Source organism: Parasteatoda tepidariorum, chromosome 1 (assembly GCF_982258835.1).
Source record: "Parasteatoda tepidariorum strain Cologne lab strain chromosome 1, Ptep-v5.0, whole genome shotgun sequence".
Taxonomy (NCBI): domain Eukaryota; kingdom Metazoa; phylum Arthropoda; class Arachnida; order Araneae; family Theridiidae; genus Parasteatoda; species Parasteatoda tepidariorum.
Window position 1 is genome coordinate 65,649,142 of NC_141755.1, and position 15,196 is coordinate 65,664,337.

Below are 15,196 nucleotides of genomic sequence, written 5' to 3' on the forward strand. Positions count from 1 at the left end.
TTTTTTAGAAGTATTGTTACTAAGGAATACGTTTCATTGGTAGTTTTTCTTTTCTTTTAAAATGCCATAAATTAATTTTCGTTTTATATTCCGAAGAATTAAAGAGATATTTACAACAAAGAATCACATAAAATACATCAATACTGCATAATCATAATTTTTCGTTACATTATACTTATCTCTAAACAATCTTGTTTTGCATGTACCCTTTTGGAGATTTTTTGTTGCAGGTAAATTATTCGCACCATTTTTTATTGTTATCGCTACCCTAAATAGTCTCATTGGTATTCTTTTTCTTTTAAATAAATGCCCTTAAATTAAGATAATTCTTTATTTAAAAGTGAAAAAATGAAAGATATTCTTACAATAAAGCACGAGGAAATAAAATAAATAATAAAATTGTGAATGATAATAATTTTTTACTCAACTATACTTAGATTTGAATAATTTTGCTTTACCTTTTTGAAGATAAATATTTTCAATGAAATATTTTCAACGATTCAAAGATAAAAGGATAAAAGAGATTTTTACAACAAAGAATCACATAAAATACATCAATGCTGCATAATCATAATTTTTCGTTACATTATACTTATCTCTAAACAATCTTGTTTTGTATGTACCCTTTTGGAGATACGTTGCAGGTAAATTATTCGCACCATTTTTTATTGTTATCGCTACCCTAAATAGTTTCATTGGTATTCTTTTTCTTTTAAATAAATGCCCTTAAATCAAGATAATTCTTTATTTAAAAGTGAAAAAATGAAAGATATTCTTACAATAAAGCACGAGGAAATAAAATAAATAATAAAATTGTGAATGATAATAATTTTTTACTCAACTATACTTAGATTTGAATAATTTTGCTTTACCTTTTTGAAGATAAATATTTTCAATGAAATATTTTCAACGATTCAAAGATAAAAGGATAAAAGAGATTTTTACGACAAAGAACGTTTAAAGTAATTCAGCAAAACTCCATTAAAATATTATATCCGTCTAATTAATGAGAAGAATGAATAATGAGGAATCTTGTGCGCAGTTTCAATCTTTAGAAAACTACCTGAAACAACACTTAAGTATTTAGAATAATTAAAAAAAAAGAAATTTATTTGTTTGTAGAAACTGCAAAAAATTTCAAAGAAAACAAATGCTTGTTTTTACCTTCCTTTTTTCTACATTCTTAAAAAGACTTTCCTTAAAAAAATTCTAGAGCACTCTTACCTACTGTAGTAAATATATATTTTTGTTCTTTTTTATTTGCATTTTAATATCCAGATTGAAGTTTTTGTTATTCAAATGACGAAAAAAGCTTAAAAAATGTTTAAGAAAATATGTTTTTCTTACTTTCCTGTTTTTTATCGTTCTCATTGTTTTTATTTTCTGAAAGCGTAATTAATGTTTGAAACTACAGTGTCACTGGTACTTATTAATTTTATTTCTTTCTCTACAAAAGAAACAGTGCCTCAATTAAGAATCTAGCAAAAAGCTCCGAAAAACTTTTTTTCTGGGATAAATTTTTTATTTTATTCAATCATGAAGCGAGTATTTTTCTCTTTTTTTCGTTCTAACACTAAGGGCTCAAAATGATTAAAACAAAATGAATGACAAGAAAAGTATAAAAAAAGAAACTTTTCTTGTGATATTAATTTATTTGTGGCTATGTATTAAACATCCTTAATCTTTAAAACTTTGAAATAAGTGAGTATAAATTTTAATTTTGAATGAAATTTTTTTTTCTTCAATTCATTTTGGTGAATATTTTTTTCGCAGTCTTTTTGATGCTGCTAAAATATTGCTTTTTTTAATTTGTTTTAATTTTTTATTGCCTGAATGACAAGATTGCGCAATTAAAATCAAAGAAATATTTTTGCGAAATTGCTTTTTTTCAAGCATTTACTGCTTAAATTAAAACACAAAATACAAACAAAATTACATATTTTTCTCAGCAAATAGTAAAATTCATTTTTGAGTCCTATGCTTATTTTTTCTTAAAAATTGCTTTTGGAATCCCATGCTTAAATATATAATTTCTTAAACGTGAAAACTAAGAAATATATAATTCATATATGATAAAATTATTTTCTCTTTTTCATCAAGATATTTGTAAAATAGCTAAATTGAATGAATAATTTATGACAACCAACAAAAAATATTCAATAATTCTGAATTATAAAGTTTTTTTTTCTTCCGTTTTATCAAGAAAAAAAATTAAATTGATAGTAAAATAACTAAATTGATTGCAGAATAACTGAATTGAATACATAATTTATTAAATGAGACAAACAACTAATATTTAATTTATTTGGTTTCTGAATAATTATAATAAATTTTCCATTTGATAAAGATAACTAAATATCTAAATTGATTGATACAAGAATAGGGGAGCATTAAACATTAAAGAGTAACTGACAAAAATAAAAAAAACTGAGCAATCTTTTTTTTATGTGTTATTTTTTTTTATCTAATTTCTTTTTTAGTAAAATTAATTTTTTAAGAAAGCTAAAAAAATGTTGAAGGTGAATATGGATAGTTCACAAAACAAAAAGCATAACCCCAGTTAATAGCTTTTATTTTAACTATCGGATTTTTTCATACTAATAGTTAATTTACTTTCTCTATAATGAAACATACCATTTTTATGACGTCTTTGGATACTTGATTTCAAAATATGGGTGGTTCCTACTTTCTGAAAAATAATGTCCCCATAATATTTGTTAAGAGAGAGAATTAAACATTGAACCCCTTAATTTTTTGCTTATTTTTCTAAATCTCTGGAACACTCTAAGTGATCACCGTACAATAGAATAATTTTTTTAAATAAAAGTAAAACAAAATTTTTTTTGATTGTTTTGTATGCACAGTGCGCAAAATAAAAAGGCGTACCACCCGGAATAACTTTCAATCTAATAGTCGGATCCTCACGTTCTAAAACTCAATCTTAAATGTTATTCAGAGAAAGTATGTTTTTTTTTGTCTGATTTCCTAACTTAGAATGTAGTCTGCACTAGTTAATTAGCTTATTTGAGGTTACACCCTCGAACCATTAAGATTGAGTCCTAGAACGTGATCATCCAATAGTTAGATAGAAAGTTATTCAGAACGGTTCGTTCATTTTTTTTTAGCACAATACACGTGAAACTTATTTCCTTCTTAGGAATCGCGGTGTTTCTTGTTGTTTTTTTTACTGTTATTTCCGTTTATTTTTTTGCGTACGGTACACTTACATAAAGGCACACTTAAATAAACGTACACTTAAATAAAGGCACAATGCGTGTAAACTTTATTTCTTTCACAGAAGTCATGGTGTTTTTTTTTTCCTTTTTCTTTTTTTTTAAACCATTAAATATGCTTTCTTGAGGAGTTTAAACATGTGGATTAGCATTATATTTTCAAAAACTCTTTACACTTCATCCTCCCTTTCTCAATATATTTGCCGATAAGTAGAGCAAAACCCAAAATGATTCTCCCAGCCCTCTTTTAAATAATTACTTTTTCTGAAAGAAACATAAAACCTTAAAAAAAATTTGAATATAATTGAAAACGATTCGCGAAAAAATTATTTAATAATTTTTTCCAAAGTCAATAGCGTCAAGAAAAATAAAGCATTCACTTATTATTGATTACTACACATGAAACAAAAACATATTAATAAATTAAAACATTGATCATGTATCTTTTTAGGTCCAGTTTTGATTAAAACTACTATTCACCAAGATGGTGTTATAGAAGTTGAAACACCATGGCAACAAGGCTTAGTTTGGGAATCAGTGCCACATCCTGTCCTAATGGGTACACTTCCGGTCCAAGCAGGAATGTTCCCCGTTCCCTTGCGCCTCACTTCCTTTGATGAAGATGATGAAAATACCATGTCTTCCTGGAATTACGATATTAAATACAATCGAAAAGATAAGGAGAAGACCATTGCAGCAGTGGAGAGGGTTCTTGTGGTACGAGTACATTTCATTTATTTCTAAGATAATATATTTTTGCTCAATTTTGTTCTCTTAACGTGATTACATATATATTCCTTTTCACTCCGAATCAGAGCATAGGGCTTCTATCGTAGCTTTCCATCTCACTCTATTTGTGGTGAGATATTTTTCCTTTCTCTATGTCTTTCCTGTTGTCTTCAATTTACTTACAATCGTCCTGAGCCAAATACTTTTAGGTCTTCTTCTTTTTCTATTGCCCAGAGGGGTCCAATCAAAAATTTGTTTTACTTTAAATTTTTCAGGTTTACGTAGAACATGACCAATCCATATCCATTCACGTTTTTTTTAATTTCCAGATCAATTTGTTTCTGTTTTACTCTTCTAATGATTTCTGCATTACGAATTTTATGGAACCACTTGATACGCAAGATTCTTTTTAACAGTTGTTAAATAAATTCTTGAAGTTTTTGCATGTTATTTTTATTGCAGTGCCATGTCTCAAATCTACATAGTGGGACAGATTTAACATTATTGAAAAATTTAATTTCTGTTGAATTTGTTATGTTTTCTTTTCCACAATTTATTAAGAACAGCTTCCAGCTTTGTTTAATCTATTTAGAATATCTTCATCAGCTTCTTCTTTGTTGTTTTAAGATGCGTAGAACTGCTTACCTCCTCTAGTTTATTATTTTTTAAGAACATGTCTTAACATGATTATGTTCTAATTTTACTATTGAAAGAAAAATATGAGAACAAAAAATTAATATTAATTTTTCTTTCGCGTATTATTTTTTATTACTCTTTTCAAAGTATTGAGAGTAAAGAATAAATAATAGCTCAAAAAAATTAGTTTTAAATTAATCAGATACAACTAACCGCTGATCTCTTATATTTAAAAAAAAAAATTTTTCCTATAGAAAACACAGTTTTTCTTTCGAACTTTTTTTTTATTAAACTTTTCAAAGCATTGAGTGTAGATGATAAGGAGTGGCTAAAAAAGTCACAGCCTTTTAAGTCAGAAATTTTTTTAAGTCAGAAATTTTTTTAAAAAAGTACTCGATTTCTTTTATTCAGATTCTTACCTGTGAAACTAAAATCAATTAAAGGCACTAATAACAAGACGTACTTTAAAATTATTCAATACTAATGATTAATAATTTTTTATATTTGAAAAATTTGAATTTTCTTATTGAAAACATGGTTTTTCGTGTATTTTCTATTAAACTCTTAAAAGCATTGAGTGCAGGGGATCAGTAATGGCTAAAGAAGTCACAACCTATTAATTCAGTAAATTTTTAAAAAAGTTCCGGATTTCTTTTCTTTAAATTATTACCTGTTAAATTAAAATCAATTTAAAGCGCTAAGAGAGTTCTATTTATATATAATGAAATAGAACATGAATTTTAAGAAGAAACATGAATGTTATACATTCAATAAAACGCCAAAATATGGCAAAAGAAGACGCCAAAAAAATCTTATTTTTAAAAATTGGCAACTAAGATTTAAATCATCAAGAAGTTGCTGATGTATTTTAAATTAATAATATAATTCTTTTTTTTTCTTCAATAATTTGTATCTTTACCCTTTTTCAGTATTGGTTGTTGACCAATGGAAAGAATTCATTTTTTTATGAGTTCTATTAAATACTGCTTTATGTTTGCAAGTTAACTGGTCAACCAAACAAATACCTTCTGTTTATTACGCATAAGAACTTCACTGAATATGTTAAATCTAATTCCATCCTGATTTTTTTGTAATACTTAAGTAGCTTCTTCACTTTCCTTTCTTACAGTCAATAAAACAGCAGCCAGTTAAAAAAAATATAAAAACATTTCTTCCGGTTGTAATAATTTGGGGCAGTTTGATTATTTTTCCAACAATATTTGATTTGCAAACAAGAATTTTGGCTCTGATATTGACCATGAACCTACACGGAACTACATTCTGTTTTCAGGATGTTATATTAAGTCTATCAACAAGTTAAAATAACTTTAATCATTATAAAATATTTTTTTTAAAAAAAAAATTGTTTAAAATCTGTTCAAACAACATTTGAGGTCTGTTTAACTACCAAATTACTGTTGAATAGAAAAGTTACTTTTGATTAAATCAGGACACAAAATCTGTTTCAGACACTTGGAAAGACGCCAAAATATCGATCACTACATTTATTTGAATTATTTAAGTGTCTGGAAAAGCCGACTGCACTTAATAATCAGCCATATATCTTAATGCGTTAGCTTTTGTGCTAATACTCGAGTTGATGAATGCACAGTGCCGCCAGTGACAATTATAATTCTCGCCAAACAGGTTACGATCTTCTGTTTCGACTTTCCAATATGCCATAAAGTCCTTCGATCCTTCTAAAGCCATTATGAAGTTTCGCTAAAAGAGAGTTCCTGTAAATAGAACTTTAATGAACGAAAACTCGAATCAAAATTCATTCATTCTTTTAACAAAATGTATACGAGAGGAAATTCATTTCTGCAAAACAGTGGAAGCAAGAAAAGTAATTCCCGAGAAGGAAAAAAAAATGGTGGAAAAATGCATGTAAAAAAGATAAATAAATAAATCTTCTTCACTCTTTTTATACTTATTATTAAATTTATGGACAAGTTAAAATAACTTAAATAATTTTATAGTTAAAAAAAATTTATTTTATATACGTCCAAGTAGCATTTGAAGTTTCATAACTACCAAATTACTAATCATATGAAACTTTACTTTAGATTAAGTCATCTATTTTAGACACTTGGAAAGTGGCTCAAATATATATCACTACATTTCATTGAATTATTTAAGTGCCTGAAAAAGCTGACTGCACTTAATCTATATATAGCATTAGAATGTTACAGAGCCGCCTGCGACTATTATAATTCTCGCCAAACAGGTTGCGATGTTCTGTTTTGACTTTGCAATATGTCATAAAGTCCTTCTAAAGCCATTATAAGGTTTTACTAAAAGAGAGTTCATGCAAATAAAACTTTAATAAATGAAAACTAGAATCGAAATTTCTCTCAAATTTCTTCAAACTTATCCAAAAGGAAATTCATGGAACAGTGGAAGCAAGAAAAGTAATTCTTGAAACGGAAAAAAAAGGAATTATTGAAGAATATGTGTAAAAAAGAGAAAAAATTAATTTCCCTTATTTTATACTTATTATTTAATTTATAGACAATTTAAAATAGCAAAATAGTCATTTTATAGTTTAAAAAAATATTTTATGTTTGGCCAAATAGCATCTGAACTTTTATAACTACCAAATTACTAAGCAAATTAAACTTTACTTTTGATTAAATCATGACAAAAAATCTGTTTCAGATACTTGAAAAGATGCCAAAATATCAGCTATTAAGATTTGTCTATAGAAAGAACTCCCCTCACCACAAAGTCTAAGACCGTATGCTGCTATGGAAACAAGAAAAAGCGCATTTCATGGAGGGGAGCTTCTTTAGACCCTGATATCCTTTCTCTCACCGACCCGAGCCAAGACCTGTCTTAAATAATGACCCAACAACCTCGTAACCATAGTTACAGCCACTATTCCAGACGAATGTCTAGGAGAGTGCTTTACATAGACAAACTGTACATTTCTTTGAATTATTTATGACTGACACATTGCATTAGATGACACGTAGTCGTCAGTGACAATTATAATCTCGCCAAACAGGTTAAGATCGTTTATTTCGTCTATTCCTTTGTACCATAAAGCCCATCTTCCTTTCAAAGACATAATAAAGTTTTACTAAAAAGGAGTTCCAGTGAGTTTATAGAACTCCAATGAACGAGAACTCCAACCGAAATTCCTTTTGAAATTCGCAAGATGTATTCGAGAGGAAATTCATTCCTACAAAACAGCGGAAGCGTGAAAAGTAATTCACGAAATGTAGATCTGAAACAAGCGAAAAGAAAAATAAATAGTTGAAGAATATATGAAAAAAAAAGGAAAATTTAAATTTTTTTCTTCACTTATTTTAACTCTAGACTTTGAACAGTTAAACTGGGCGTAAAACAATAAGCGCTCAATGGAAGTGAGTTGAGGCGTAGTGAAACGCAACGCCATGATTCTTTTTTTTTCGTTCGGTTTGTTTTAGTTTCTTTAAACAACATCGACGGTGGTGATTTCTTGAGGGAAATTGCTAGCGCTAGAAAACCACTGAGGCATTTTGTATTCTAACTCTTTCAGAACAATTTTGATTTTAGGAAAAATACACTAGTTACATATGTCTGTTAGAAAACGAGTTTGTTTTTTGCTCTTTTTTGAGTTAGACTTTGAAGTAATCACAAACAGAATTAGTTTGCTTGGTTTAAACATTTTGTAATATTTAGTTTCTTTAGTATCAGTACCTTTTAATTTTTTTCTTTGCAATGGAACAATTTATTTTTGAGAATTCTGAATTTGGAAACTATTCAAGGAATAATAAGAAGATTGTTTTTAAAAAAAAATGTGGAATAATATAACATAATTAGTTTCTTTATTTTAAATGTGCTGCAATATTTAGTTTATTTAGAATCCTATCTTCACATAAGTGCTTTATTGTTTCTGATTTTTTTTTGAAAATTTTAAACTTTTTATTAAGGAAAAAAAAAGGGTATAAGAATGTAAATGAGCGAAAGAAATTAGTTTGAGCACTTATATTATTTTAGAAATACACTTCGTAAAAAAGTGTATTTCTGCAGCCTTTATACGAAAATTTATTCTTGTTTTTTCTGTACTCAAATATTTTTGTTCGAAATAATAATAATAAAAGTAATATTTAATAATGCGGATGTTTGGATTGATAATCAGAGTTTAATTTCGATCTGTTGCAATATTTAAAACTCCTTTTCCTAAAATTTTTGAAAATATAACTTTAATTTCTGAAGTATAATGCTTGCAATATAAAAATAAATTCATGAAATAATGTATTTTCTTCTTTTTTTTTAACTATTTACTTTCGTGAATTCCCGAACTCAGAGCAAAACAGAAGAAACAAATTCACAGATTGGACAGTTTTTCTATTCAGACGAATAGTTTTTTTTTCTATTCAAATGAATAGTTTTTCTATCTGTTGCTTGAATAGTTTTTTTAGCTTAAAAATTTTTTTGGGCTTAAAAAATTCTTTTGTTTAGAAATATATTGACGAACTTCTTTAAAATAATATTCAGAATGAATTATGAACAGATTTTCTAGTGAAAATGAAAAAATTTCGAAACTTAAACAAAGAAATATACAGAAAGAATTATTCTTTTCCCAAATTTTGAAACATTTAGCTGTTTTTAATACTATTAGTGTTTTTTTCCCTAAATAATTAAATTTTGATAACTCTAAACTCAGAGCTTTTTCCGTCATTGATTAACAAAAGCTTAGACTCCATCAAAATTATCCTATCCCAAATGACATAATTTGCAAAATATTTCCTAAAAATTCTATAAACTCAAATTATTAATTGTGACTTTTTTTTCCAAACTTTCCAATAAAAAATTATTTATGCATCAATTAACACAATGTGCGACATTACTAAACCGTATGTAACAAGACAATGGAAACTAGCTTATTAGGCAGAATACCATACTAGATAATAAATAAAAAAATTCTCCAAACTTTAGTATACTTCACTTTTTTATTATATCATTGCCTAACATTAAAAATTTCTATTAAATGAGGAGAAACAAAGGATATTCAATCTCAGATTTCCATCCTACTATCTTCCATGATCAAGAGCCACTTCATGTCATCTTCAAAGAAAGTCATCTAGATGATGAATTTTTTTTTTTTTGTATGTGTAGATTCTTCTATTTTACTTCAGAAACCGCACACTTTTTTATACTAAATCACGTTCTCTAGTTTCTTTTTTAATTTTTTTTAAGTATAGCATTTCGGATAGAAAAAGAAAAATATAAAAATTGGAGAATAAATGCAAGAGAGAATGCATAAAAAAAATTATCCGTGATCTTAAGTTTCAAATATTCAGTAAGTGTTCTTAATATGGAGACTCTTATACGTGATTTGTAGAGTTTTAATAAAGTTGCTGTGCTTGTCGATAAGCTGAATTTCTTGGAGGTAGTCGTAATTTAAAAACTTTGTTTTAAATAATAATTAGAGTTTGATTAAATAAATGATATTTTAAGAAAATGGAATATTTTATGTATTGTTAATGTGTTTAATTAATTTAGTTTCATTCTTACTTCAACGAGGTTTGAGATTTCACAAAGGACGAAAATAGTATTGGAGCATGCGCGTTTCATACACTACAATTTGTATAGTAGAAATAAATATAAGTATAAATATAACTCTCTGATCTCCACCACATGCTTCCAAACAATATATTTCTAGTTCTGAAACTGTCGTAACTAACTTAAAATAAGAAATTTTTTAAGTGTAATGGAATTATTAAAAATAATATATTGTCAAAATATATAAAATGCCCACGTATGCTTTTCTTAAAACTAAAGCTAAGGAAACAAAAAAAAAATCATTGAAATGGAAAAATAAATTTGAACTTGCTAAGCAGTGTTACGTTTCTTGGAAGAATAGTTAACGACAAAGAAGGAAATGTTGAAGCTATACTAAATAGATTTATCAAAGACCGAAACAATCACGCAATTCTGAATAAATTCTGGAAAAACAAAAACATAACAAATTCATCAAAAATTTAAATTTGCAACACTAATGTTAAATCTGTCCCACTATATGGATTTGAGACATGGCACTGCATCAAAAATAACCTGTCAAAACTTACATTAAACAGTTGAATTTATTAACAACTGTTTAAGAAGAATCTTGCGTATCAAGTGGTTCCATAAAATTTGCAATGCAGAAATCATTAGAAAATCAAAACAGAAAGCTATTGATCTAGAAATTAAAAATAACGTAAATGGAAATGGATTGGTCATGTTCTACGTAAACCTGAAAGAAAAATTAAAGTAAAACTAGTGTTTGATTAAAAGCCTCGGGGTATTAGAAAAAGAGGAAGACCTAAAAATACTTGGCATGGGACGATTTCATGGAATTGAAAACAATAGGAAAGACATAGAGGAAAAATATCTGGCCACAAACAGAGTGAGATGGAAAGATATGATAAAAGCCATATGCTCCGATTCTGAGTGAAGGGAAATATATATGTATGGATGTAAGAATTACGCTGTAATAATATTTTACGATAAAAATAGATATTACGGTAACATTTATTTTACGATAAAATTTATTTTGCGGTGAAATTTATTTTACAGTGAAATTTATTTTACGGTGAAATTTATTTTACAGTGCAATTTATTTTACGGTTAAATTTATTTTGCGGTAAAATAGATTTCACAGATAAAATTTATTTTACGGTAAAATAGATTTCACCCAAAGTGCTTAACGTAACTTGATTCCGAATTATTTACAGCGGGTCTGAGCTATGTTGTTACTTCAAATATTTTCCCTTCTTTTCAGGTGAATGAAACACAAATACTCACAGTGGAATATGACTGGGTTGCTGGTCGAGAAATACTATACAATAGTTCCAGAAGACCTTTTCTTGTCGTTCAGTATGATGGGTTTTCTAGACCAGTCCAGTGGTTACCAACTGATACGCGGCTACCTCTAAATCTAATGTACGAGAGATTAGGAAGATTATCTGGATGGCAACAAGGGAGCTTATCGGAAACCTATTCTTATGATCGAATGGGACATTTGACCGAAATAAAAAATCCAGATGTGTCTGCCATGAAGTTTTCCTACGATTTGAAAACCATGGTACTCTATGTCATAAATTATTCTACTTTTGAAATAATGCTCTCATATTTTTTTAACCTTACTGACATTCGAAAACCATTTAAGAACTAACATTTGTTTTTTTTTTTCAATTTGAGTTTACCTTGTAAGTACTATTGATAAAATGCACATGCACTGATACAAATGCTAAGAAAAAAACGTCATAAAGTGACATTTGATTTAGCAGTTATGACTTAGAATAAATTTAATGAAATAGTAAAAAAAAATCTGTTTAGATTTCAGACAAGAATAATTAAAATTTACTCGCTTAAAACGATCAGATATAATGGTTTGGACAATGGGCAACTCCTTTCAGACTTAGAACGAATTGTTTGATGAATGTTAAGTTTCATATTTTATATCTTTTGTTAAAATCCAGGTATTAAAAACGTAATATTATTTCTTATTAATTCCTTAAGCATTTAAATCGTAACATTTTTATTTTTTGTAAGACTTAGTTTATACCATTTAAACAAAATTAATGAATCAGGGCAGTAGGGTTATTACATTAAATTAGATTGTTAGAGCATAAATTAAGTTTAAAAAAATATATACTTTGGTTGAAAGTATCGAGAATTTCGTTAGTTAGCGCCTAAACAGAAGTTTATACACGAAAGCTTCTAAAAAAAGTAAAAAATTGAGTTAGTTTTGTATTACAGGTGGAGTTTATAATTGCTTCTAAAAGCGCTAAATGGCGTAGTTTTATCTTAGGTACTATAAAATAACAGTATACGATAATTTATCTGCCCCAAAAACACTAAATATGCCATAAATTTCTCTTGCATTCGCTTGCATTAATTTATTTCACAAATGCAGTTCTTAAAACAAAGCAAGAACTTTCACACAAAATAGAATTTTAATAAATCATTTATTGCTATATTAGCACGAATTTTTAAAAATACTAATAATATACTCTAATATTAAATATGTCGAAAAAGTATCTAATTGTCAATAAATTGTCAAAACTTTTTCTTGCATAAAAGTGTAAAAACTATAAATATATAAAACTTTTTAATGCTCTCAAATTTATTGAACTGGATAACTTACATTTACGTATGATTGAATTTTTTAAATATTTTTTCTTCTTAGCCTGCTAAAATATCATTACCTAGTGGTCGCAAGTTTACATATCATTACGATGAAAATGGAGGTTTGAAATACGTCACAACACCAAAAGGAACTAGGCATACGTTTACTGCTTACGTCTCAATAGGCTTCTACAAGTTGCTTTACACTCCCCCAGGCAACACTGGATCATATGTTGTGCACTTTAATGACCAAAAACTTCCATTATTGAAAACATATCCCGGTGATCTTGGTCGAGCTTTATATTGTTATGATAATAGAATGATGCTTACGTCCATTGTTTATGGTGGTGGAAAAATTGAAAGAAATTACAGTGCTGCTGGATTCATCAACTATGAAGCTTGGAGAACCCAAGACGTTGATATCATCAGTGAATTCCAATATAAAGGTGAGTAAATAAATTACCTATTGGCTAAATGTGTGAAACAAGTTGAACATATGAAATAATACAGGTAGATTAATTTGTAAATTACAAAAGTAGCACTCAATGTTAAATATGTATGTATTTTTAATGCGTGACATATAAAATTATTCTTTTATGGATGAGATAAAAATCGAACCTACTTGTGTTTGAACCTAAGTTTATAGGTATCACCAGTCCCTCGTTTATATCTATGATTTCAGGCTTAAATTTTGTTTTATGCGCAGATCCTGAGAGAGTTTTATAAAGATCTCTAAAGCTACTTTTATAATTAATGTTTTCAATTTATGACTAAGGTTAAAGTTTGTATTTTTCATTTACACTATCTTTCATCAACTACCAATACATTATTTTCCATAAAACTTACTTTAAAAATTCAAATGCTTCATAAGCATGTTTTAAATTAAATAAGCGCGTGTTAATGTTGATAATAATCACACTCTTGAGAAAATATGCTCATGCTTAGCGCCTTTAAGCACAGATGCTGTCAAACATGCTTTGTTACCTGGTATATGTTTTGAAATTATTATTTTATTTTAAGTATATTTTTTATCATTCAAGCTTGATTTTTATCAAATGTTCATGTTTTGTTTTCTATTACATTCATTATAAAATTAGAAAAAAAGGTATTGTTAAAACTATCAGAGTATGGTGCAATCTATGGTGTTTCGGCCTCTATGAGAACTCCAAAAAGCTAACTAAAGGGCTTTGGTAATTATTTGGATAAAATTAGCAATAAAATATGGTTTCATAATGCCTAATGACATTAGGTAAATGTGGTAAAATTTATCATGATGCCTCAGAGCATAGCGTTAAAATAGTTTATTCGGTGAAATTCACTGTTTAGTCTTGCATTTTTTACAAAATGTGAGGTAATGAGAACTGCAATTTTGAGAATCAGGATTTACAGTATGCCGCTAGCATGTGATCGGAAAACTTACTGAATGAATGGGCTGTATGTTTTGATTTCATTGACCAGAATTATGGATGGGTTTATTTTACCAGAAATGTCATTACCATATAATACGGTAATTTACCAATTCTTTTTCTCCGTGTAAAAAAACATGCAATATAAAAAAGTCAGAATATGTATTTAAATACATATTTTGTTGGACGTTCTTTGTAATTTAATTTGAAACAGAACATCCGTAACAAATTTAAATTTATTTTAAAACCTTTTTTAAACATATTTTATATTAATCCTGAGCTATAATGTGAAATTTAAATAATTTATTAGTTGTGAAAGACAATATGATAAAATAAGTTAAATGAGCTTATCCCATTTAGTTTCGTGACTTAGCTTAGTACGCCACACTTTCTGCCAGATTTTTTCTCTAACTTCATTATTTGTAACTGCAATAAATTTTTTCATGTACAAAAGAAATTTATCTTACAAACAAATTGCTTAAATTTCCAGGTGCGTCCCTTGCAAGATGGCGAATGAAATTCAACAGTCCATTTCCTTTGACTAACGCCGTTTTTACATACACCTTTGATGGAATGCAGCGACTTGTCTTAATTGTTCCAAAAATAGGAAACATGCCATTACAGCCCCTAGAATTCTCCACTAATATGACAACTGGACGTAAAGAACAAATCGGACCTTTCCGTTGTTATGAACGATTCCACAATGAGTCAGTTGTGTCAGACGGAGTGGCTTCAATAACAAGACAAGTTGATCCTCTATATAGGCTGAAATTTCTATCTATAGTCATTAGCGACAAGGAAGTAAGTGGATTTATAGGAGATTCTCTCTTCTAAGTAGATCTGTATCAATATATCATGAAATACATTCTATTTATATTTGAATTATTGAACGTTTTTCTAAAGATCAAAAATATTGCTATATTCAAAATCTATGTAATATCTATATATTCAAAAATATCCATTCCAATGAAAATAAAGGTTCTTTCACAAGATGACATAATGAAAAAAAAATGTAGGGCTGCATTAACTTAAATATGAAAATTTAATCATTATGCCTTAGAAAAAGAGTTCATAGTAATTTTCATAATT

At 27.8% G+C, this 15,196-nt stretch overlaps 1 protein-coding gene across 4 annotated transcripts in view; it reads left to right on the forward strand.

Annotated features, from left to right (window-relative positions):
- LOC107438670 (teneurin-m) overlaps nucleotides 1–15,196 on the forward strand; it is a 487,196-nt gene that overhangs the window by 456,830 nt on the left and 15,170 nt on the right. For all 4 annotated transcript variants that reach the window (XM_087165593.1, XM_087165588.1, XM_043039103.3 and 1 more), the window contains 4 exons: nucleotides 3,685–3,950; nucleotides 11,353–11,655; nucleotides 12,763–13,147; nucleotides 14,598–14,908. In XM_087165593.1, coding sequence (XP_087021719.1) covers nucleotides 3,685–3,950; nucleotides 11,353–11,655; nucleotides 12,763–13,147; nucleotides 14,598–14,908 — 1,265 coding nt within the window. The remainder of the gene's footprint in view (nucleotides 1–3,684; nucleotides 3,951–11,352; nucleotides 11,656–12,762; nucleotides 13,148–14,597; nucleotides 14,909–15,196) is intronic.